The sequence below is a fragment of the Typopeltis vanoorti genome, chromosome 7 (assembly GCF_054136105.1).
Source record: "Typopeltis vanoorti isolate ZY-2024b chromosome 7, IOZ_Tvanoo_1.0, whole genome shotgun sequence".
Lineage (NCBI taxonomy): Eukaryota > Metazoa > Arthropoda > Arachnida > Uropygi > Thelyphonidae > Typopeltis > Typopeltis vanoorti.
Genome location: NC_143555.1, coordinates 30473682 through 30500769, shown reverse-complemented (window position 1 = coordinate 30500769; position 27088 = coordinate 30473682). Strand labels below are relative to the sequence as shown.

General features: G+C 36.4%; 1 protein-coding gene across 1 annotated transcript; it reads left to right on the top strand.

The window, feature by feature from the left end:
- The first annotated feature begins 973 nt into the window (after nucleotides 1–973).
- LOC150104549 (uncharacterized) lies at nucleotides 974–18977 on the top strand. The gene is made up of 2 exons (XM_090395763.1): nucleotides 974–1184; nucleotides 18364–18977. Exons 1-2 carry the CDS (start codon nucleotides 997–999, stop codon nucleotides 18671–18673), a joined length of 498 nt encoding a protein of 165 aa, XP_090251889.1. The 5' UTR covers nucleotides 974–996; the 3' UTR covers nucleotides 18674–18977.
- The last annotated feature ends 8111 nt before the right edge of the window (nucleotides 18978–27088 follow it).

The window sequence follows — 27088 nt, the reverse complement described above, 5'->3', positions numbered from 1 at the left end:
GTTTATAGCGATTCTACTGTCGCTATGATTCGTTGTGGTCTTTTATTGATACTTGTTAAAGTCTAATTCCTGGAGATATGCAGTGAATTAATTAATTCAAGATGTTCTGCTTGATTTCTGAACATAGTGGATGTAGTTTGAAACATTATTCTTCTATAATTGATTGTCGGTGGTATTATATGAGAGATCAACCAATGTTTCTTCCTATTTTACTCCAGTTAGTGTATATGTTATATTCTTTTGTTTGCACACTTTCGTCCGCCTTAATATTTATTTTCTTACCTGGATGAGTCCCCTTACTGTAGTAAAATAGAAGTTAGTTCAAGTTCGGAAAGTTGTTAGCATTTCCGTGGTAACTTCCAGAAGTAACTTCGTCGATAAAGCATAGTTCTTGCAGTTCTCAAGAAGATCGATGTTAGACCAACAATACGCAAGCTACCTCGAAAAATATGGTCGTGCATCCTCTAATCTAGCTAAAAGCATTGACTTTGTTAATTTTTTTTTGCTGATATTTCTTAAATTTTAATGCCACTTTCTAATCGGGTACAGTATGTGTCATTAGCAATAATATGGCTCTGTAGTCAGAGGATTAAGTAGAGGAGATGATGAATTGAGTATGGTGGAGTAGATTCCCTTATACTAATAATAAAGTGTCTTTAGCGGTCGTTGTCCTTATACTTACAATTACATATAATTCTGGTACGCATGTTGTAAAGCTCGCGCCCACGAGGATGGAATTCATGGTTTTACTTTATATAAACATACTCTTAAACTGATATTTCAATATTGTCTTGAGGGTTGTATGAAAATCATTAAAGCATTATGTTTGTCCGGCCAACCATATGTTGGTTATCTCTGGATAACCAACATATGGTTGGCCGGAAATATTTTATGTTCGGAAATAAATTCTTCCACGTTTTTATCGGTAGAGAGCGCGTTTTAAGAATCATCTGGTGTTCGCAATACGCTCCGTTTGTGCTTTAATTTTGGTATGCTATGGCTGAAAGCGGTACTGTTGATAAGGAGGATAAGAAAACAGAGTTTAAAGGTTTTGTTATGACCTGTTTTTCTTGTTTTAAGCCATTCACTCAACGAAATGTATATTATCATTATATACCACTTGTTGGAGCCGTTAGTTATTCAGCTTTCTCTATCACGATATTTCTCCCTCAGATTTCTTCGAGGTAATTATTTATTTTATTTGTTTGTTTATATATGCAAGATTGACCCGTGTCGTGTAGGTTTGTATTTATCTGCTTTCGCGCTAAAAGTATGCGGCAAAATTATTTCATAATTCAGCTATTGTGAAATTGCGAATGCAAACATTTCGGGAATCAATTATTATTATTATTAAGAGAGACCTCCAGGGAGTCAGCGACTCATTGAGGGAGAATATCGAGGCATTATCTGCCAATGCCCACAATACGAGAGAAGTACACCAAAAGATTTATAAATTATGGACATTTGGGAGTTATTGTGGACAGAGAACTTATGTTTCGATGGCATATTGTAAAGGTTGCCGAAACTTCACAAAGGATATCCTTTACTCCTGTTTTCATGTCACCTTTATCATTTCTAATTCCTTTTACAGTACTCTTTCTTCCATTTCTGAGCTTCTCCAACAACCTTCAGAATATCTTGCCACCTTCTTGATATTTATTTTCTATGTTCTTACCAAAGTCCTCCCATGACTTTTGTTTAGCCAGTTTTACATAGTGTTTAGCTTTCTTACATTTGTCTCTGTATTCTCTAAGAGCACAAGCTGACTTATTTGTCAGCAACTTTTGATATGCTTTCTTCTTTTCCTTCACTGCCTCTTTAACTTCCTGTGTCCACCCTAGAGTTCTGATTTTTCTATCCTTGCATTCACATGCCTCTCTGGCTGAATCAGTCAGTGTTTTCTTCAGGGCTTGCCACTGAATCTCCAAGGCTCGGTTTCTTGAATAGTATTTGTGCATTTTAGTCTACAGTTCACATTTGAGAACTGCTCAACTTTTATTTCCTTTCAAACTTTCTTACATGTTCTTTTCAATATGAAATTTAATTTTATCCTGCTCAAGACTAAATAGTGATAATTTCCAATTTCAAATCCTATGTACATTCTGGTGTCCTGCACCAGGAAGAAAACATCACTATCAACAATAACATAATCAATGAGACTTCTTATACCTTGCCTCTTCTCTCCATGTGAATTTATGCACATTTTTATGTTGGGACATTGTGTTAGTAATAACCAGTCCATGTCCTGAGCAGAAATCCAACAGATATTTGCCATTATTATTAGCTTTGCTCTTTTCCCCAAATTTTCCCAAAATTTAGTATGTCTGACAATCATTTCCTGTTCTGCTATTTAGATCCCCAAGAAGGGCCAACTTTTCCTTTTTCCATTGTGTCAGTTGCCCTCTCTAAAGCCTCAACCTTCTACCTTAGTAGAACCTTCCGTGAAGACTAATGAGACTTATTTGTGACCAAAGGCACAAATAAGTCTCATTGTCCAGTTTCCTATTCTCATATTTTCCCACATCACTCTATTTGAGACTGCCTGCCATTCAAGAAGATTAGCGTCATATTTAGTGTTGAATACTATGGCTACTCCTTCTTTTCCTTGATTGTCATTGCCTGAATATAACATTTTGTATTTATTGCTCAGAAAGATCTCACCAGTTTTTACCTTTTTTTGTTTTAGTCATCCCTATTATGTTGATTTGGTACTTATCCAATTCCTCAGTTAGCTCCATTTCTTTGCCATTCATGCCTCTTATGTTGGTAGTGCGAATCTTGAACTCTGGTGATGTTGAATTGGGATGAGTTTTAGTATTTGTTCCAGTAGCTGACTTTTCACTGTTTGTCCTGGTTCCCTGGCAAAAACAATGGGGGCCTTGTTTAACTGGGCGACACCCCATTTGGCATGAAATCCTGTTATGTTGTACCATCATTTGAAATTTTGGTTTAAGCCAATAAGAATACAATTCGGTCAGCTAAATCCCAAATTGCAGTCTATTCTCGTACTTTCAGTATCCAGGTAGATACCTAACAGGGTGCACCATGAGAAGGTGAGGATTGAACATTAGGTCAGAAGCCCTGGTTGGTTTTCTGCATTCCTTTAAAGGCTATGTGGAGGTCTCCTCTCAGTTATCTTTGATTTTAGCACCCCATTTTGTGTTTGTGTTTCCTTGGTGCTAAAATTCATAATATTAGCCATGCCATTCAGATGCAAAAAGGTGAAGCAAGAAGGATTCATGAAGTAGAATGTAAAAGATTTCTTAAGAGACAAAAACTGAAGAGCAAGAAGGTGAAGATTTTGTCTACCATGCTGTGATAGAGGGAAACTGAGGGGAGGATGACATTGCTAGCTAATGAGTCTATACTGCATCTAAGTGGTTTTGGTGTGAGGTTTCTAGATAGTTTTGTTCACTGAGCATGCTGAGTGCAAATTCAGTATAACTGAAGCAATTAGGTGAAGGCAGGTAAGTTTGTGTGAAGGCACCTATGAAGCGAGTGAGCATGAGAATGACCAGGTACGGAATATAGTCTCAGAAACAAAAATACTGAATAGGGTAGTCAATTTAGGAAGTAAATGAGCCCTGAGGGATGCTGCAGTTTCTGTATACTAATGTCAGAAGTATCAGGAACAAGAGGAAGGAGATTTTTGGCATTGGTTAGTACAACCTCCGCAAAAGTTATAGGCATTAGCAGGACTTGGCTAACAACAGATGATATAGTTACTGGGAAAATAGAGATAGAATGGGGGAGGGGAGGGATACTGCTGATGATAGCAAATAATTACAGCCAAAAAGTATAAGGGATAGGTGGGATGGTGGCTGTTCATTTGAAGCAATCTGGTGGCCAGTAAGGCAAAATATACAGCTGATTGTTGCTATAGTCCAGGGAGTTCCAGGGATGATCTGGAAGAGATGCATTGGCAAATTAGTACAGTGAGTACAGGTTGAGTGATTATTATGGGGGACCTCAACTATGGAGATACAGACTGGAAGGAAGAAAGATCACATGGCAGGAAGCAAATGGAATTTATACATCTACTAAGATATAATTACTTGAGACAGCATGTGATGGAGGGGGCTAGGGGTGTGAGAGTATTGGACCTGGTCATTGGGTCAGAAGAGCTATCCATAAACAAGGTTACTATCACGTTGCCTGCAATTGGTGAAAGTGACTGTGTAGTCTTGACTTGAGAGATTGTACAACATGAGGATTGTTCTGTGAAGAAGGGGGTATATGTGGAACTACAAGGCAGGTGATTATGACAAGCTCAGGAAGAAGCTTAAATCTGTGCAGGGTAAGGATGTTAGTAGTGCATGGGAGATAGTTAAGAGTCATATAGAGGAAGCAATATTAAATTTTATACCAAAGGTAAGGAGAGTTAATCAGGTAGGAGTTAGATAGATGAGTAATATCATTAAGCATGAGCTGCAGAAGAAGAAAATGCTGTGAAACGTACATAAAGAGAAATGGGATCAGCATGGCAAGGAAGGGAAAATCAGATTATAAGAAGAATCTAGCTGAGCAGGCCAAGGGAAATCCCAAAGAATTCTTTCGTTAAAGGCAACTAGCAATGCTTCTGACTAGGCTCTTTAAGTTTCAGCTTTGGTAGAGTTCCAAGGCAGTGGAAAGGGGACAAAATAATTACCTCGCAAAAGGAAGTTTATAACACTTCTTGTAGTCTTGCCCATAAAGACCTGATGGTGGAACCTGTGTAGGTGATGTCACACTCTTTTTGGCAGGGAAATTTATAGACTACATTGTGCTGTTCAAATATATCTTTTTGTGTGTGAGGTTTGGTGGATTTTAGGAGGTTAGCCAGTTTTAAAGAAAAAAAAAAAAAGAAAAATCGTATACAAAGCACAGGGAAAACGGAAATAGCTGTTCACGCCCTTGAACAAAAACACACCCCGCAGATAGACAAGGCCATCATAATAGACAAACAAGACAATGAAACAATGCTCAGAATATCGGAAACAATAGCTATAAAGTGTGACGCGAACTCGATCAATGTACACAGGCCCTACATAATCTCCGAGGTTTGGAAGCTTCACAACATTAAATTGAGGTCACAATCCCGACCAATAGGAGACAACACAAACACCTCTGAAGCACCCACCCGACCTGACATAGCTTCCACTTTCCCAATATGTTCCGATGATGACCACGAATAGTCGAAACGGTCCACACCCCGTCAACCACCTTTCCCCTTCCCCCTCCTTATTTTAAAAAATTAACCCTTTCACTTTTTCCCCACCCTATATAAAAGTATATGTTTCTATATATTACGAAAAAAACCAGGGTTTTTCTAACTTATTCTACCAAACTGCCTACCCCCCCCCCCCCACACCACACACACACTCTGCAGTTCTCGACATCGCAGACAGAGGAAAAGCCACAACACCCAGAAAAAGGTATGTGCAATTTCTATTCCTTAAGCTACATATACTTTTTAGTACATCTACACTCATAATGCCCTAAGAACCCATGAGTAAATAGCCAATGACATTTAAACAGGGGCACTCCTAAACTGAAGCAGGCAATATAGCTGTATTATAATAGTTTATAATGAGGAGTAACATGGGAGTTTTCCCAGAAATAATATACATAATATTCCTTGTTGTAATCAGACCACTGTAGTTCTTCATCCTTGGATGCTTAACAGATTGAGACTGCACAATCACACTCCAGTAGGAGTCAAGTTGATTGCTGTCTTGCTTATGTGTGCCACTTCAATGCAATCACCATATTCAGCACTTAAAACTGTGTGTGTGTGGGGGGGGGGTTTCTTTTCTTCTTTTTATCAGACTCTCTCACAAAATGTTCCAAAACCTGTAGCATGTAGGTGCACCATAGAAATAAAGTATCTGACATGTTTTTTTTTCAGAGGATTATTGTCTTTTGGGAAGACAGACTATGGGAGACTGTTCCAAAGAACAGATAGAAAGAAAATGAAACATGAGAAGAAACTGAACAGTAAATTAATGTTGACTGAGAGCTGTATTCTGTTATATTGTCATATATTTTATGCTCCTCTAGAAAATTATGACAAAAAAAAAATGCCTGTAAAATAACATTTTTAAGATTATTATTACACAGGCACTTCCATGGAGTCTGAAGACTCACTTTGGGAGACCTTAACTATCTACACAATATCTGTTGTATCTCATTGACAGAGCACCCACAACTGACTGGTAACCTATTCCACTCATTCACCAGTCTTCACACAAAAACTCTAGTTCTCACACCCTTGCTAACAGTGCTCTAAATCACTTTCCAGAAATGACCTCTTGTTCTACTTCATCTCATCAAGTTTTTTTTTTTATCAACCTCAACTGTCTAAACCACATTCTGCATAATAGCTGTTGCCACAAGTCTTGTACTACTTGCATACTTTACAATCCTGCATTTCATGACCACAGTGTCAAAAAGAAAATTAACTCTTGGTTTTCCTCCTTAAGAATACTAGACAATCCTTGCATTCTTCCCAACAAACACTTTTGACCTTCCTTACCCAGTTGTGGTTCCCAGCATATATAGATGTGTGTACACTCTCTTCTTTTGTAGTGAAGGAAATCATAGCCTTGTCCAAAGTTTTTTTTTTTTAATCAAAGCCCTTCTCTCAGCCTCATGGGTTTTGTTATTGCTTCTGTTGGTGTGGTTGTCCAAGTGATATATTCTTTCTCCAGTAGAAAACACATTGCAATTTCACTACTGGTATGAACGTTTGTGAATGTTTTTAGTTTGTAGATGCATTGCCTGGTGTGAGACCTTGCTCATTGGAGGCCTGAAGTGGCTTGAAAATTTTAGTGTTTGATCTACAATAGAGATTACAGATTATGTGCTAGTGTATAATTATTTTACAATCTTTTGTAGAGGGGGGAGGAATTCACATGAAAAAAACTGAATTACTGAAATAATTCTTGAAGTTTGTATTCCACTCGTACTCCAAGCTTTGGTAATTAAAAAAAAAAGGAAAACTATATGCTTGGATATAAACTAACATCAAAATATACGTGGGTGGTCTGAAAAGTTCTTGGCCCAACAATGAAAAAATGAATTTATAATTTCAAAATTATTTTTATTTTTCAACATAATCTCCCTTAAGACATTATCCCATCCCTGTAGTAGTTCTCAGTAAGATCTGCAAAATACCCTTCTACAGCTGCAGTCATTTCTTGATTTGAAGAAAAATGCTGACCAGCGAAGAAGATTTTTAGTTTTGGGAAGAGATCATCTTCAAGTCAGAGGGAGCCAAATCTGGGGAATAGGATGGATGTTCCAACAATTCATAGTTCAGACTCCCTTAATTTTCCCATTGACAAAAAACACCTTTGTGGGCAGGTGCACTGTCCTGATGAAAGATGATTTTTTCCTTCTGCAAACTGGGTCTCACGAATTTTTTCATCTAGTCTTAAAAGATTGGAATAATATTCTCTGGTTATTGTTTTATCTTATTCAAGATAATTAATAAACAAAATGCCTTTAGCATCCCAAAACACTGATACCACGATCTTGTCTTTGGCACTGAACAACTGGCTTCTGTCCACTGTTTGGATTCTGGTGTGGATTCAGAGATTTTCTTGCAAGTGTGTTTTTGATCTGCCTGGCACCCATCTGGTGTAAAGCTTTTTCATTTGCAATTCTTCATGCAAAATGTATTCTGCACGTTCTTTTGAAATGTCTATAGTCTCAGCAATTTGACTCGCCAGTCATCCAATACCATATCGTGTACTGATCAAAGATTTCTGGTGTTGTTACTTTTTGGATGTCTTTCACATGGATGATCTTCAAGACTGGTACAGCTGCATTTAAACTCGCCAGCCCATTTCTTAATTGTCAAAAACGAAGAAGAGTGCCCATAAACTTTTATGAACTTCGAATGAATTTCTTTTGGCATTAAACCTTCTTTTGCAAAGAATTTTATAACTGCACGATACTCAATTTTATCCATTTCAAGAGATACAAACAACACTTTGGCTTCTGACAGCTATAAAAAAAAATACTTGATAGAATGACTTGCAATTTCGCATGGATGCTTATGACAAATGTATGAACTTAGAAAAGAAAAAATTGCCGATAGTGTTGCCATTTATGGCTGAGGCCAAGAACTTTTCAGACCACCCACATAAATTTAATAAACCATAATTATTGGACAGTGACCTGAAATTTTGCATATCTTGCTAAAATTGCAAGAATGATAATGATGTGAACACTGACATCTAGAAGTTCATGTTGGAGGTTTAATGGAGTATTGACAGCACTAAGAAAGAATTAAAAACCATTTTAATGCTTTCAATATTTTGTCTCTATTACTGACACATCTTCAAGGAGAACAATTAACACTTGTAACGCATTCACACTTGGGCAACACTATAGTATAAAACATGTGGATATGGCACTAAAGTCCTATCTAGGTGGTGTGCCCTCTTTGAATTTTTGTAGGAGGTCTAGGTTTAAATTGGGACTTCTGAAAGGTAATGTTTCCCAAATTTTTTGAGTTTCTTTGCAATAACTGTATTTGTTTAAATTTGGTTAATTTCTGAGTGCTGCTGCAGATTCTAAAAACTTTTTTTTTTCAATTTCAACTAAACAGATGTTGGCTAATCTACCTGCCTGTTCAGTGATGCAGACAACGGATAAATTTAAATAATACAGGTATATTGGTAAACTTTGACGTCACCTCACTGTTTACTAATATTCCTTGAATGACACCTTAACACTCTTAAAAAAACGTTTTTCCTTTTGATAATTTAGATCTCTTTTTCTTTGCCATTAATTCTGGTTATTTTTCTTGGAGAAACAGAATTTACAAACAGATAGAGGGAATTGCAATGGATTTCCCCCTCTCACTCCCAATTGCCAATTTTTACATGGAAATTTTGAGAAATGAGCCATAGACTCATCCCTCATCAAACTTCTATCTAGCTAAGTTATGCAGTTGATGTGTTCTGTTACTCAGCCCTCCGGAAACCTTCTATTTGGTGTTATATGGGTTTGTTCTCTATTTGGCTTCATTGCCCAGACAGATTAGACTCCTTCCTCTATTGCCTCAATAATCTACATCCAAGAATCCAGTTTATGGTGGGAAAGGAAAATAACAATAGTTTTAACCCTTCCTAGACACGTTAGTGACATGTCATCCGAATGGTAATGTGTCCTTTGCTGTATACAGGGAAAACCCACTCACAGGCAGATACATTAACAAACTTTCCCACCACACTTCTCAACAATATGTCATCATTAAAATCTAACCAATACAGACTACAAACTTTATTCCAGTGGAACCTCTCATTCAACAGAACTCAACCGTATACATCACACCTTCCTGTGCACTGATAACACTTCTTGCAGAATTAAAAAAAAAAAAAAAATCAGTCCTCTTCTCAATCCTCAACCATTCCTTCAGAAGGATTTCAAAATGCCATCACCATCCCCTACATCCAGGATACATCAGAAAAATAGCCAGGTATCTTTAAAAAAAATACAACCTCTGCATAGCTTTTAAGTCCCATTAGAAACTTGCTGCCTTTATCTGTTCTACCAAAGATCAGCACCCAGTTCCTGCAAGCTAGTATACTTTGAATAGGCAGGTAGATCAGAGTCCATCTGTTAGATGAACATACAACTTACATCTGCAATCATTACTATGGTCAGTCTGGTCTATTGGATACTATTTACAGGATCTGAAGGGGATGCTACATCACAGAAAATTTAAATAGAAAGACTGTTTTTGGAATCTGTAGTCATACTCAGAAATCAAATTTAAACAAATACAGTTGTTGGAAGAAACTTCTCAAATTTTGGGAAACGTTATTAGAAGTCTCAATTTACAACCTTGGCCTCCTACAAACACCCAAAGAGGACACACCACCTAGATTGGAATTGAGAGTCATGTCCATGTGTTTCCAGTATTGTGTTGCCTGCCTGTGTGTGAGAGACATTTGGACCTCCTACACTTAGTCGGGACTCGATGAAGCTTTGATGACAATTATGATAACAATATACTGCTACCTTTCCAGTCGTGGATTTTACATGTCATGGATATTTATGATAGTCTTTAGATGGTAGACTATTTTTGATTGCTTAGTGTTCTGATTAAGGATCAAAGCTCAATAACTGAGAGGAGACCTGTAATACTGGAGATTGGCATTGCTTTCCTCTGATTAAATCCATTCCTCACTCCAAATGGAACTTTAAGAAAGCCAATTGGGAAAACTTTACCAGAGACTTAGCAAAATGTATTTGCTTTAATCCTTCTACTTATTATTATTATTACTGCTATACAGGCACCTCCATGGAGTCTGAAGACTCATCACGGGAGACCCAAACTATCCACACAATCTATCATACATCTTCTTGAACCTCTTAACATATAAAGCACTCACAACTGACTTTGGCAATCTATTCCACTCATTCACAACTTTCCAAGCAAAAAATCTAGTCCTCACACCCCTGCTAACCACACCTTTATTCATCTTCCAAAGATGACTCCTTGTTCTGGTCTCTCTAGCCAAGTGCTGAAACATTTCCCTTGCATCAATCCTATAAAACTCTTTAAGCAACTTAAATGTTTCTATCATATCTCTTTTTCTCCTATCAACTAACTCCTGCAATCCATATACACCCTCAGTCTAACTTCATATGGAACATTCCACAAACCACTCGCCATCTTAGTCACTTGCCTTAGAATCTTCTCCACCATTTCCTCATCTCCAAGAAGCCCAGGAGACCAAACTTGAGCACAGTAATCCAGATGTAGATGTATCAGGTCCTTATAAAGAAGAATAACTTCCTTATGTGTACTTGTTCATGTTACCTTAGTAATATGCCCTCTAAACTTTAATTCTCTATCACTACCCCTAAATCTCTAGCTTCATCTGTTTCCTGGAGTGCAGTGCCATCAATGTGATACACAGCTTGTGATCTGTTTATACCAAAATGCATAACTTTGCATTTCTTGACATTAAACTGACACCCATTATCTTTTGCTCATACTGACAGCCTGTTCAAATCATCCTGCAAGCAGCTCTTCATCACCTTGATTAGCTATTATTTATTATCATGTGACACCTCCAGGGAGTCTAAAGACTCATCGAGGGAGAGTGTGTCAACAGCATCGAATGATTGAACCCATTCCAACTACTAACCGCGCTCAAACTTGCTTAACTTTTTGCATGCGCCATTGGTAGCAGAGGCTCTACCAATCAACCAACCTTTGCTGGCTTCTACCTAATTTTGCATCAGCAAACAATTGAATATTTTCTTTCAGGTTATTTTCTATATCATTTATGTGCAAATTAAACAGCAATGGTCCCAGCACCAAACCTTGCGCCACTAGTCACTTGTTTTCACCTCGATTCTTTCCCTCCGTATACTACTCTTTGATATCTGTCCAGCAGCCACCCTTTTATCCACTTAACCAGTGTCATATCCATCCCTGTTTGTTTTAATATGTATTCAGATTTCCATATGCTATTCTGTCAAATGCCTTTGCAAAATCCAGCAGAATCAGCATGCAGCCATTTTCTTTATCCAACTCTGCTGGTACTCTATTATAAAAAGATAAATTACTAAAGAATAACCTACCCTTAACAAAGCCATGTTGCCCCTCATACAGTATCATATTTTTATCTACCCATTCTTGAATTCTCTTTTTAACTAATTTTTCCAATACTTTTACCACCACACCTGAGATTGGACTATAATTTGTTACTGCAGTCTTAGAACCTCCCTTATGGAAGGGGATTATTTTTCCCTCTTTCAACTCCCTGAGCTACCACAGCTGAGACTTAACAGCCTAATCAGAGGCATTGCCAGTTCCTTTGCACAATGAATATTATAAAACCTACAATTGTTTTGTCAGAGCAGTTATATCAACAGCCGAAAACTACATTCCTAGAGAATATCAAAAGAATATATATTCCTAGCTGGAATGAATATAGCAACTTGCTATGCAATTATTTTCTTATGAATAGAGATTACAAAATTTCTAGAGACCATTAGAAATCCTAGATTTCAAACACTCAAGTAGAAAAATATGAAGTATTTTATGCAAGTGGAATGAGTGGGTAGATTAAAGACACAACCTGAAGTTACACCAAGTGAGATTAGCCAATCATATCGTAACTATTTCAAGATCTATGAGTGATAGTAAACTAAGCCAGCCAAAATCTGAAAATAACAATCTGTGTGATCTTCCATCTCTGCTGGTCAATGTACTTGTCAACATCACAGCAATCCTCTGGGTTATCTTCAATAACCTTGTGATATATTGCCTAAACTTCAACTCTCTGTCAGTCATCATTCCAAGGTCCCTTGTCTCCTCCATTTCCTCTAGTACATCTCTTCCAACAGAATATGCACCTTCCCATTTATGTCCTAAACTTTAAGACCATACATTTAGTTGTATTAAACAGTAACACCCATTCATTTGCCCATCAGTCCAGCTTATTGAAATTCTCCTGAAGGGCTATCACTGATAACCCTTCCCTGCTTCACGTCTGGAAATAACTGAATATCTCCCTGCAATTCATTGACACTGTCATTGATATAAAAGTTAAACAACATGGGTCCCAGTACTTGAGCCCCTAAGAGACTCCACTTGTAACCTTCTATCTCCTTGATATTGCTTTCTCATACACAACTCGGATGTCTATCAGACAGCCAAATGAGTCCAATTTTTTTTTTCAATAATTTGTTTTAACATAAATATTAATTGATCTATACATCAACCTCAACATACACATTTTGTTCTTCTGAGAATAGGTTGTTTACAATATTTCCTTTTATTCAAAGTTTTACTGTATATTTTATAACCTGTATTTAATAAACTTATTCCTCTATTCTTTCCACAGTCACCTCTGTCACTTTTCTTATATATCAATATGACATTAGCTTTTGACCAATCTGATGAAACCTCAGATATCCTCCAACAGTTATTTATTAACATTATGAATCTTTGATGTAAATGTTCTCCACCGTCCTTCCAAAGTTCTGTATTTATACCCTGTAATCCAGCTGATTTTCTATTTTTGATACCTTTATTGCTTCTTATAGTTCTTCCAATCTAATTAGTTCTATATTATTATTATGTGACATCCCCAAAGAGTCTAAGGATTCATCATAGGAGGGCACTCTACTCTGCTACACACATCTCCCCTACTACTTTAATTCTCAAACTACACGACGACACTACTACCATCCACCAACAACAGTGTTTTTTTGTCTGTAAATTGGTTGTGTTCTCATGGCAGATTTATCTGTACTGATTTCTTCAGTGTTATTTTTTTCTATTAATTAATTTGGGTCATACCAATTATGTTCTTTCCATTGTTTCTCTTATAATGTGTTGATTTCTGCTGTGTATCTTTTTTTCATTGTTTAATTTCTGTAATGTTTTGCAATCTGTGTCTTCTCCTCCATGTATATCTTCTGTTTTTATTAATCTATCCAAGAATCTTGGTAAGCTTTCTTTACTATGGTGTTTGCTATATTTCTTTTTTTTTTTTCCTTTTTTTGTGTATTTCTTCTGTTTCCTTTGTTTTTGAAGAAATAATTTGTATGCTACTTGTTTTTTCTTTTCTTTTTTATATGTAGAAAGCTCTGTACAAATGGTATTTCTGCCTATGTCCACTTCCAAGGTTAGTGTATGCAACTTTTGTTGTGCCATATCTAGGTATTGCCATTATCTGAAATTTCTCCTGTCATTTTAAGAAGAAAAAAATCAGGAGAATCTTGAATTGTTAATAAACTGTCTTCTGGTCCTGATGGTAACCTCCATTTGTTCAATGAAATTAATACCCATTTGATATTATCTTTACTTATCTAGCATTGAAGCAAGTTTATATTCAGCTCATTCCAAAAAAGAAAGAAAAAAATTATCAACATTTCTTGGAATTAACTGATTATGTTTCTCTCAAAAAAAAAAAAAAAAAATGAAAGCCATAAAATGATCAACTTCTTCATTATCCAGTAATCTGCCAATTAACTGAGCAACAACTACATATAGATTGCCACTACTTCTGATCTATAGATCTAGTCCACATAAACCAACTCTGAACACAAGCCATGGAAAGATAGAACAACTTGTAATTGGTCTTGATATTCCCATGGCATTTCAGTAGTATAGTAGCTTACTTAGCAAACCACTATTATCTCTACTCTCTTATGATTTATTTCCTGCAATTTTGCAGTTGGATGGCTGATTTCTCTTTCTGCATAATCTGAACAGCTTCCTCTCTTCAGATTTCCTTATCAGCACCTGGAATATCATAGAGCTAGAATTTTTAACCTAACTTTTTCTTCTCTACATAACTCTTTCTCACTGATCTCAAATCCTAGTCATAGTTTTGCTGATGATATGTTCTATTCCTCTGCTTAATGTCATGCACTTCATGATATAATACATTCACATAAATGTTGATCTTCTTGCTCTACTTCAGCAGGGTGACTACCCTGTTAACTTGGCCTACCAAAACACAATCTCATCTTTTTCCCAAAAAAGAGTCTTGATAAAAAAAAAGCTTCCATTACTTTTGATAATATAGATTCTTCTTCTTTCCACGTAGATGCAACTTCTTGTTAGTACTACTCCAATCGACCTGTTGCCTAGCCTGCCACTAGGGGGGGGGATATTTTTGGCTGTAGTAGTGTATGTTCACGGGGCCAGTTTGCCTGCTTGCAGGATGAAAAACTGGCAGAAAAGACCCTACTGCCCACGCCCAAGACCAGCTAACTTGGCTATGGCTGAGGAAGATCCTCAAATTCCTAACGTCTTCGACGGGAATCGAACCTGGAACACTCCTTCCCCAGTCATATGGTTACGAAGCACAAAGCCACTAGGCTAACCATGTGGATACTTTTGATAATATAAATTAATATCCAAGATTTGCCTTTTTAGACTGATTAGCATTTCTAGCCTTTTCTGGCACAAATACATCCCATTATATCCTTCTCAGACACCAAGTTGTTTGGTAACTTCCACTCACGTCACTGCTCAAATGCAAATCCTGTACCAATCCCAAAGCTTCTCAACTTTTTTTGCATGCAAAAATTCTTCAAAACTTATTTAAAAATTCTTAATGTTATCTTGAAGGTACATTTCAGTCATTGAATGGCCTCACCCTCTATCCCTGCTTTCTCTTTTGCAGAGGCTCACTTCAAGTACTTTATCACAAATGTTTTCTTTCTACTTTAAGCCTTTATTATGCGCACTTCATTCACTGCTGTTCCACTGAACTGACTTTATCCCTCTTCCTCTCTTCTCTAAGCTTATAAACTATAATATCCTATGAACTGTGATTATATCGAGTTTTGTTAAAGAAGCAAAAGCTTATGAAGTGAAATGATATTAGCCCTGTAACTTGCTACTGGTATACATAGTCTTTGAAATGTGGTCTTTATGTCAAATTCATAGAAAATAATATTGTTGTGTCGTACATCCTGGCTTTGAATCTGCCATCTTGTTGGAACATTATTCTTATTTAAATTATCCATTTTTTTAAATTTTTTATTAATTGTTGGTTGATTACTGATCCAAATATAGAGAAATTTATATTATCCTGTGCCACCGTATATTCAGATTAGTCTATATAATATAGTGGAATCAATCATCAACTAACTTTTGCAATCTTGCTTTTTACAGGCTGAGGTTAATATTATCATTTAAGGCTTCTGCAAGGTCCAATAAACTTTATGAGCAGTGCAATGAAAGAGAATCGGGTAAACACCAAATTGAAATCAATAAAACAAAACATTTAATGCAGGGTTATATAACATGCACATTGAGTATAACTTTGAAAACAAGATAATGCAAATCAACTTAGTTCAAATATTCATAACAAACATAAAACATTAGGCATCAGACATCCAGCTGTCAATTGTACATTCTTCCGAATAATTAAAAACGATTCACACAGTTCAATGTTACAGAATCTTACAGAAATATTCTTAAAGTAGAATTCTCTAATTCTCTCTTAGTCAACAAACACTTAATTCAATTATGAGGCAGTTATCACTTCAAAGAGGAAACACTTTTAAGCTCCATACTTCGGCTATTTTTAGTAGAATGCCACAGTTAATGTTAAGATATATCAGGCGGAGCTAACTCTTATTTCTTCATGATGAAATATAAAAAAAGGACTGCTCTTACTGGGTTGCATCTTTTACACATTGGATTCACTATAGGCACACTTTAAACTATCACTTTGAAGTAACACTATTCAAAAGGAATAAGTAGATTACCTAAAATGAGTGCATCAAGACTTGTGAAGCTCTGTTTAATATTTCAGTTATTATAGTGAAGATTTCAACTCCTTGCGGATGCTGCAACACTGCAGCACCCGCAAGGAAAAAATGAAAAAATTAAATTTTGTTTGTGTTTATAAATAACAATTCTTACAACATCATATAAATGCAATATAACATGTTAAAGGTTACAGCTTATGTTTTGACATTGAATAGTTAATAATTGGAATTGTTCGATTAACGCTTTAGATTATGAAACAGATGCACTGCGATATAACCCTGATATTCGTTGGCACTTGTCATTGCACCTTACGTCATTCAGACACTGCCCAAACGCCAGTGTATTTTTAGTGTCCATACGCACGTTATTTTTGTGAGATGTGAAACGTTCATTATTGGTGCGTGTGTGTGGTGAACTATTTTTTGTCAATCTTATTTTATTTTGTTAAAATAACATAATTATTTATTTATTATAGATACAAGGCTGAATTATGATGAGTGTCACTGTTGAAAATATGAAAAGAATTTATTTAAGTTAAGGGATATTATATCCCATATTGTTTCTTAGCCGAATAAGAAACTCAAAGAGAGTTTCATGCCAAATATAGAAACTATATAAAGTTCAACAATTAAGCGCAAGCGTAAGCAAATACCTGGATAGAGCAGCAACTGACCCTTGAAGGTAGTGCAAGCTGAGGCAACTCATAGAAAGGGTGGAGCAAGCTCCGATCACTATTCTTGATATTTATCCATAATGTGAACTTAACTCTTAGGAGCTGTATTGTTGTTCAACATTATGAGAGAAGGTCACTACCCAGACCAGTTTCGACCTTTTATGAGGTCTCATCAGTTGAGTAGGTAGACCAAGTTAATACCAAGTTTGTAGTGAACAGAACTTGCATCCCTTTTATGAGAATTGCCAAGAGGTGTCCTATTAAATTACTAATTTTAAAGAAGAGCCAAAGGCTTCAATTCAGCGACATAAACTTATTTAAGTTAAGGGATATTATATCCCATAATGTTTCTTAGCCAAATAAGAAACTCAGAGTTTCATGCCAAATATAGAAATTATATAAAGTTCGGCAATTCCAAGCATAAACAAATACCTGGATAGAGCAGCAACTGACCCTTGAAAGTAGTGCAAGCTGAGGAAACTCATAGAAATTTATATAGTTTCTATATAAATTCACTACCTTCAAGGGTCAGTTGCTGCTCTATCCAGGTATTTGTTTACACTTGGAATCGCCGAACTTTATATAGTTCCTATATTCGGCATGAAACTCTTTGAGTTTCTTAATCGGCTAAGAAACAAAATGTGATATAATATCCCTTAACTTAAGTTTGTCGCCGAATTGAAGCCTTTGGCTCTTCATTATAATTAGGAAAAGAATTATTTTTTCAATTATCGTTACACGAAACAAATGCACTGCGATCTAATGCCGATATTCGTTTGCACTTTTATTGCTATTGATATGAAACTTTTATTATTGGTGTTTGTTTGTGGTGAGGATGAAATATTTTTAATGAAGAAATTTTTAATATGTTAATTTATTTATTAATAAATTTGTTACTGATTAAGAGGAAATTTTTTTTTTTTTTTTGTATATGCAGCACCCCCACTTATAATTTTCACTGGCTGCCACTGCTGGAACCCTCCTTTAGAGACCAAACGTAACTTTTTTCAAGCCACTTCAGTCTGCCAGTAAGTCGGGTGCTGTCTCACACTGGGCAATGCCATTCATCTCCCACCTGAAGATAACACAAACATCTAATATCTGGCTTTATAAGAAATTTTGGAGGTTTTATTTGGTATCAGATTATAGAGAACATCAGAAGAGAATCTAACGCTGTGATATCCAACTTCGGCATATCAGCCCTGTGGTGTGTGTGTGTGTGTGTATATATATATATGTATATATATAATATCTTGCTCTATATATAAATCCTGCTCCAAAACATTCATTAGTATAGAAAAACTTGCTCCAGTTTTTAAATGTTCAGATCTTTCAATTTTTAAATTAATTCTATGCAGCATAATTACATTTTCAGAATGATTAGTTGTGTCTTCTAAAAGAAAATAAGTATGCACTTAATGTTTGTTTTTTCTTTCGGTAGGTTGTTTCCAGACCACAGTATAGCTTTCACAAACAGCTTACTTTTCAACTCCCATTTAGGTTCAGGATTATATATGTACAGCAGAAAGCATCTTCAAGAAGCACCTTTGTATTACCGTATTATGTATAGTGTTTATGGAACTGTTTTATTTAATTTTGGTTCATTACTTGTCTGGGCAGCGACAAAAACTCTGTTACCAGAAAGCAATATTATGCGAGCTCTTTTTGCTTTCTCAACATCTCTGTGCATGTTGACAATTGGAAAGGAATACTTGGAATATGTTGATTCCAAAATAGATAAATCTTCCTAAATTATACAAAATCGGCAATTTAATCTTGTGGGGAAAAAGGAAAGAGAGAGAAAGGAGTAGAAATCCAACTGAGAATAATTCACATTTATTATTAGCAGGGATGTACATGTGTATTTCATGTAAAAGTTAGTTTTTGTCATTTCTGTGGGGATTTTTATTAATAGAGATTTGTTAGTTTTTAATTTAGTAAAATAAAAAGAAAATAACTATCTTAAAAGTAGTTCTTGATTTGGAAACCTCTGTACATAAATTATGCACAATAGACTGTTGGGATGAGACTGATGGAAAGTCCTAACGCAGTGTACATTGGCTGTATCTTCAATTTATATACTGGTTCATATCCACTTAGGCAGTAGTACATTCAACCTCCAAGCAAATAACCTGCTTCTCACTTCTCCCCTTATACAATTGTCATAGATGGTCTCTTTTTTTTCCTGTCTTTTTTAGCTTGAAAAATCTCTGCATTAATTTGGTACCAACCTGCATCCTGTTGTTATTTTGTGTTTTTCTGTGTTATTATTAATGCTTAATATGTGTATATCTCTATATTTCTATGTATTAATTTCCTCTTAAAACTCCTTCAAAGATAAACCTTGTCTTGTTTAACCCTCAACTATGTCCCTTGTCCGCTACGCCTTTGTTGTAATCTTTCATGGCCTCTCCTTCAATCTAAAATCGTCTTCAAACAGGGAGAATTCTCCCTGGTCTATAAACTCTGGAGTCAAGTCCTTTTCAGAATCAAAAAAATTTGTTTAGCTGTGCCATCTTGATTCCAATACAAGAGAACTTCTTATCAGGGATTTGACCTACAGATTATCAAGATTCCAATAAATATCAATGATAAACAAGCTCTTACTTATTTCTAAACAGCAATCGTAACCGTTTCCCCGTGTTTTTACTTATACAGGTTCGATATTTTTAGCAGGTGGTGCATTGGCTTGGAGAATCAAACACGTATTTTAGGTTAAGAAACAAAGAAATTTATTCATTCTAAAATACAATACATGTTAATCAAAACTAAGCTAAATGAAGGTCCCTAAAATCAATTATGCACAAATTAACAAACAATATCTAGTTCACAGTAGGTGTCTCTCATTAGATGATATTAACAAATCCAAGCTGTCCTTAACTTGATTACTTAACACAAATATTATTATTATTATTCAGGCCTCCATGGAGTCAAAAGACTCATAGTGGGAGGTCCTTCCTAAGAACATAAAGTCTATCAAGACTCATCGAGGGGAGATCCCCCTTAAGAAACACAGTCTATCATACCACTCCTTAAACTCATTGACCGTTCTCGCTCTCACCACTCCATCAGGCAGCGCATTCCACGGTTCAACCACTCCTCACCCTCTTGCTCACAGTTTCCTTTCGTAACTTCCAGGGATGGCCCCTTGTCATCACTCCCTCCCGCTGTTCAACCAAGCGAAAGAACTCCCCAGTGTCAACTCAGTAACCACCTCTCAACAGTTTAAAAGTCTCAATCATATCACCTCTCCTATCCGCCAAACTCTGCATCCACATTCCCTCAGCCGATCCTCATAACTATCCTTGTACAGTCCTGAAACCATCTTTGTCATCCGTCTTTGTATCCTTTCCACAGTTTTATCCCCTTCAAATCCTAGGGGCCAAATCTGAGAACAATAGTCCAAGTGTGGTCTGATCAGAGACTTATACAATGTAATGATAACCCTCTTATCTCTGCAGGTCAGTGTCCTTTTCATAATTGCAGTAATCCTCTGTGTTATCTTCACCACCTTTGCAATATGTCCCCTAAACTTCAGGTTTCTATCAATCATCAACACCAGATCTCTTGTCTCCCTTACTTCCTCCAGTATAACTCCTCCCATAGAGTATGCAGCATCCCATCGATGTTTCCCTAACCTCAAGACCTTACATTTTGCTGCATTAAACTGACACCTACCCCATTCATTTGCCCATCTATCTAGCTTATTCAAATCCTCTTGCAGGGCTACCACATCTGCACTATTACTAATAATCCTTCCCAGCTTCGCATCATCCGCAAATAACTGAATATCCGATTGCAATCCACTGGCAATGTCATACATACAAATATGTAGATGAATGCCTTACTTCTTTCTTAATTAATGCACGTACAACACATCGAATTCAAACTAACTTTAAACTAATGACAATTCTTGTAACTCTACACTTCCATAACTACAAAGATCCTTGTTAGAGGAATAGGTACTAAAGTCCTAAAATCTGTCTTGATAAGTCCGATCCACAGGAAATTTTACACAGTAGCTCACACTGGTCTAAGAATTACACAATACAAATAAAAATTAAAGCTTTACGTTACCAACCAGACGAATTCATTAGGAGATACTTTTCATTGTGTCTTCTTGTAGGTTTCTTTCAGGTCGTCACTCTATTCATCGAGCTGTTGCTCCTTGCCTTGACTTCTTGGTGATTTCAAACATGGATCACTTCTTTACCCTATGTCCAAGAATCTGTCTGGCAGAAGGGTACGACTAAAGCTATACGTAGTTTCGGTGTACGCTGTTTGTCCCGTCGCATGGATGGCTGTGCTCGGACAAGCCTGCTATTTGACCATATTACCACTGCTGAACGACTCCGTCACCTCGAAGCTACGACCCACCACACGGAAAACTGTAGGGGGGGAAGAAAACACCAAAATCCTAACTAGGAATGAAAAAGGCAAAAAAAAAAAAGACCATGAACTCCGTACCTGTTCTCTAATATGTCATTGATTTGCAGACTCCACCTAATTCTCTTTGCACACTGCACCTTCTCTCATTGTGTTTCCGTGTGGGTTCATATAGCAACTGCCTGCGGTCATGTTTATAATTACATCATCATCATCATCAAATTCCTGCCATGTACCCTCAAGGGGTGTACAGGATATGACAGTACTACAAATTCCTGCCATGTACCCTCAAGGGGTGTACAGGATATGACAGTACTACATGAAAAAATTACATCATTACTGACTTCCTATCTACAATTTTCCTCCAAATCAGTCTGTTACTTGTCAAGACTCCAACATTATCAGATCTTATATCTCTATCGTCTAAGGCACTTTGTACCGTATCAATCCACCTATATCTTGGTCTTCCTCTGGGTCGTTTTCCTGCCAACCTGGCAGAGAACACTTGTTTTGCTAATCTTTCCTCTCCCATTCTATTTAAGTGACCATACCACCTGAGATTAGCTCTGCTAACGCATTCCTGGATGCTGACAATGTCTAGTTCTTTCCTAATATCCTCATTTTTAATATGATATTGCCATTGATGCCATCTGTTCACGCCTCTAATCTTTCTCAGGACTCTCATATCTGCGGTCTCTAGTCTTTGGTCAAGTGTTTTACTTCTGACCCAGCTCTCAGATCCATAAGTTAAAACTGGTTTGAACACTGTCTTGTATACAGCTAATTTAGTGTTCCGACTAATTTCTTTCTTATTCCATATGAATTTATTCAATTGACTTCCCACGATACCAGCTTTGCTGATTCTGTTGTCTATTTCTATATTTAGTTTACCATCTTCAGTAAAAATTGTGCCTAAGTAGCTGAAATGTTTTACTTGTTCCACAGGTTCTCCATTCACAACACAGTTGACATTTTCAATGATTCTGCCTATTTTCATTGTCTTTGTCTTTTTATTGCTGACCTTCATACCATATCTATTACAACAGCTATTCAATTTAGTCAGGGAATCTTGCAGACTTGTAGCGGATTTATTTAGAAGTATAACATCATCCGCATAAAGCAAAGAGCTGACATTAACATCTCCAATTTTGATATCTGGTTTAATACCACATTCCTTCATAATGTGATCCATATAGATAATGAATAACAGAGGGGATAATGTACATCCTTGTCTCACACCAGATTTAACATTAAACCATCTTCCTGTACTTCCTTCAATTCTAACTGCTGACTCACAACTCAAATAAAGACTAAGTATTGCTTGATATAATGCCCCATTGACACCATATGACTGCAGCGTATTGAATAGCTTCTCTCTTGGCACCTTGTCATATGCCTTTTCCAAATCGACAAAACTTATATACAGATCTTTGTTATATTCCCATGCTTTCTCGACTATTTGTCGTAAAGTGAAGATCTGATCCTGACAGCCTCTATTTGGCCTGAATCCAGCTTGTTCTTCACCAAGCTTTTCTTCCACAATTCTTCTCAACCGTTTCTCAAGTATACTTGCATAGATCTTGCCAGGAACACTCAGTAGGGAAATACCTCTGTAATTCTCACATTCAGTTTTATTTCCCTTTTTATATATGGGTACTATGAGAGCTCTACTCCAATCATCGGGAATTCGTCCCTCTGTCCAGGCTTTCTGAACTATGCAGTGCAGCCACTGTAAGACTCTTATACCACCATACTTCAGCATTTCTGGTCGAATATCATCTACTCCTGCTGCCTTTCCACATTTCAAGCCTTTGATGGCTTTATCAACTTCAAGTATGGATATGTATTCCTGACTGCATGCCTGGTCAGTGTTTTTTATCACTGTGCTATCATCACTGCTTGTTTCATTTAGCAGTTTTTCAAAGTAATTACTCCATACTTCAAGGATATCTTTTTCTCCTGTTTTCATTTCACCTTTATCATCTCTAATTCCTTTAACAGCACTCTTTCCTCCATTCCTAAGCTTCTTCAACAACCTCCAGAATATTTTGCCACCTTCTTGATATTTATTTTCTATATTCTTGCCAAAGTCCTCCCATGACTTTTGTTTAGCTAGTTTTACACACTGTTTAGCTTTCTTACATTTGTCTCTGTATTCTGTAAGAGTAAAAGCTGACTTATTTGCCAGGAACTTTTGATATGCTTTCTTCTTTTCCTTCACTGCCTCTTTAACTTCCTGTGTCCACCAGGGAGTTCTGATTTTTTTATCCTTGCACACAACCTCACCACATGCCTCTCTGGCAGAATCAATCAATGTTTCCTTCAGAGTTTGCCACTGAATCTCCAAGGTTTGGTTCCTGTTCTCAAACTCTTTCATTTTCTGTTCAATAATATTTCTGTATTTTAGTCTACAGTTCACATCTGAGAGCTGCTCAACTTTTATTCGTTTTAAAACTTTCTTACATGTTATTCTTTTCAATATGAAATTCAATTTTATCCTGCTCAAGACTAAATAGTGATCACTTGCAATTTCAAATCCTCTGTACATTCTGGTGTCCTGCACCAAGGAGAAAACATCACTATCAACAATAACATAGTCAATGAGACTTTTCTTATTCCTAGCCTCTTCTCTCCATGTGAATTTGTGCACATTTTTATGTTGGAACATGGTGTTAGTAATAACCAGTCCATGTCCTGAGCAGAAATCCAACAGATATTTGCCATTATTATTAGCTTTGCTCTTTTCTCCAAATTTTCCCAAAATATTTTTGTATGTCTCACAATCATTTCCTACTCTGCTATTTAGATCCCCAACAAGGACCAACTTTTCCTTTTTCATTGTGTCAGTTGCTTTTTCTAAAGCCTCAAAAAATTCCTCCACTTCTACCTTAGTAGAACCTTCTGTGGGACCATAGGCACAAATAAGTCTCATTGTCCAGTTCCCCATTCTCATATTTGCCCACATTACTCTACTTGAGACTGACTGCCATTCAAGAAGATTAGCCTCGTATTTTGTGTTGAATACTATGGCTACTCCTTCTTTTCCTTGATTGTCATTGCCTGAATATCTGAATATAACATTTTGTATTTATTGCTCAGAAAGATCTCACCAGTTTTGGTCTTTTTTGTTTCAGTCACCCCTATTATGTCGATCTGGTACTTATCTAATTCCTCAGCTAGCTCCATTTCTTTGCCATTCAGGCTTCTTACATTGATAGTACCGATCTTTAACTCTGGTGATGTAGAGTTGGGGTTTGTTTTCAGATTTGTTCCAGTAGCTGACTTTTCGCTGTTCGCCCTGGTTCCCTGGCGAAAACAACGGGGGCCTTGTTTAACCGGGCGACGCCCCAGCCGGCATGAAATTTTGTCATGTTGTACCATCATTTTTTATTTTGGTTTAACCAATAAGAATACAATTTGGTCGGCTAAATCCCAAATTGCCAGCCCATCCTCGTTCGTTCAGTATCAAAGTAGATACCCAACAGGGTGCACCACGAGAAGGTGAGGATTGGACATTAGGTCATAAGCCCTGGTCGGTTCTCCGCATTCCTTTAAAGGCTATGTGGAGGTCTCCTCTCAGTTATACAGCTTTGACCCTTCATTTGACCCAATTACATGAATGGACTATTAGTACTATATATATATAAGGATTTCTGTTATTATCTATTTATAAGTAATTCTTTTTAGGAGATTTCTTTGCACTTCAGTTAAATCCTGAATGAAATACTCAAAGACATTTTAAGTGTTCATTCCAGATTTAACACTATCACATCTTCCTAGTGCAAGACTACAGATGGCATTTCTTCAATCTATCCTCATTTCAATCAACCAGAGATTTGACACTGTCTTAGTATTTTTTTTTAGACCCTTTAAAAAATCTATTCATCTCCTTGAAAAACCAGGTGACAATTTGCACAAATATTTTTCATTGGTTCAGGCACTATCTGTTGTGCATCACTTAAGTTTAAAAAATAAATCATCTTAATAGAATGCAATATGTCTGCTGACATGATCCATTAATTCTTCCATTCTATTGGAAGGATAAGTACATGATATTAAAAATTCCTATAAAAAGAAATGAGTTGGATAAGGTTTGGCATGCTCAGTGACGATACAAGGGTGGTATGCAGATGAAACTGACCGTCTTCTTTGGCGCTGAATGACCAACTTCTGTCCACTGTCTTGAATGCTGTTTGGATTCTGGTGTGTAATGGTGAATCAAAGTCTCATCTGTAGTGATAAATCAACACACAAAATCAGTTTTAATCTTGTTAAAACGCTCCAAGCGCTCTATAGAGATGTTCATGCAAGTGCATATTTGATCTACTATGAGCAAGCATGTCACCCGTCTTGTGCAAAGCTTTTTCATTTGCAATTCTTAATGCAAAATATATCCTACACGTTTTTTTGAAATGCTAGAGTCTCAGCAATTTCATGCACTTTGACTTGCTGGTCATCTAATACTATATCATGCACTTGATCAATGATTTCTGGTGTTACACTTTGAAATGGGCTTCTGAGTTTAAACGTGGCCATACCAGCCTTCATATGGATCATCTTCAAGGCTGGTATGGCCACGTTTAAACTCAGAAGCCCATTTCTTAATTATCAAAAATGAAGAAGAGTCAACTTCAGATGAATTTCTTTTAGTGTTAAACTTTTTTTTACAACGAATTTTATAACCGCACGATACTCAAATTTTTTTCCATTTCAAAGGATATATAGACAACACTTTTGCTTTAGACAGCTGTATGAAACACACTACTTGATAGAATGACTTGCAATTTCACATGGATGTTTATAACAGATGTAACCAACTTAGAAAAAAAAAAATCTTGCCAATAGTGTTGCCATCTATGGTCGAGGCCGAGAACTTTTCAGATCACCCTTGTACATAATTTCCAATAATTTGCTTTTGAACATAGAGCAGAAACATGACTAAGTTCTGAAAGCATAAACAGTTTTTTTGTTTGAAACTAGATTTTAAGGAATGCATTTGTACTAAAAGTGATGCTCCCACTTGTGCTAAATTGGTAAAAGTCGTAACCATTCTGAAGAGTACAATTTTACACATCTGTGAACAGAAGTGTTTTGTTGTAGTATGGAATATGAAAGATAACTTAATGTGAAGCTAACTGTTCCATATGCTCATAGCTTTGTTGTGAAGATTATCATGCAAACTGTATGCTGAAAATAAAAATTTAGATGAAATCAATTACACACACAGCAATTCTCTTTTTACATGGCTCTTTTTTAAACAATTTTGAAGTAACACTTTTTAGAAAACAAAAGCAATTCTATTTTTACACAGTATATTTTGATTTAACATGGTTCAAATGGCAAGCATTTTTAAAATTTCCATTTGAATTCAGTTCTGTTAAAAATGGTATTTCCATTATAATTATCATTTCTTAGAACATATGTACTTAAACTTTAATCTTTAATTCTGGCTGGTGAACCCCCCCCCCCCTCAATGTTTCAAATATCAGGGATTACATTACTCTATGCTACAAAATGTAGACAATTGTGGTGACAACAACAACAAAAAAAATCAATTTTTGTAAATAAGATTCCCTGAAGTTAAGCTGACAGATGATCCATTATATTCACTTGCTATTAGTTCCTGGAAGCAGAAGGGTGCTATGCTGATTCCTCTAAGTTGGTCCATTATGGGAGACCTGCCTATATAAAGCTGCTTCGAAGGAGTTAAGCTGTTGCTAATCAATCATTTCTTGTTTACAATTTGAAATGTTTACACATCGTGTGTTTTGTTCATGAAA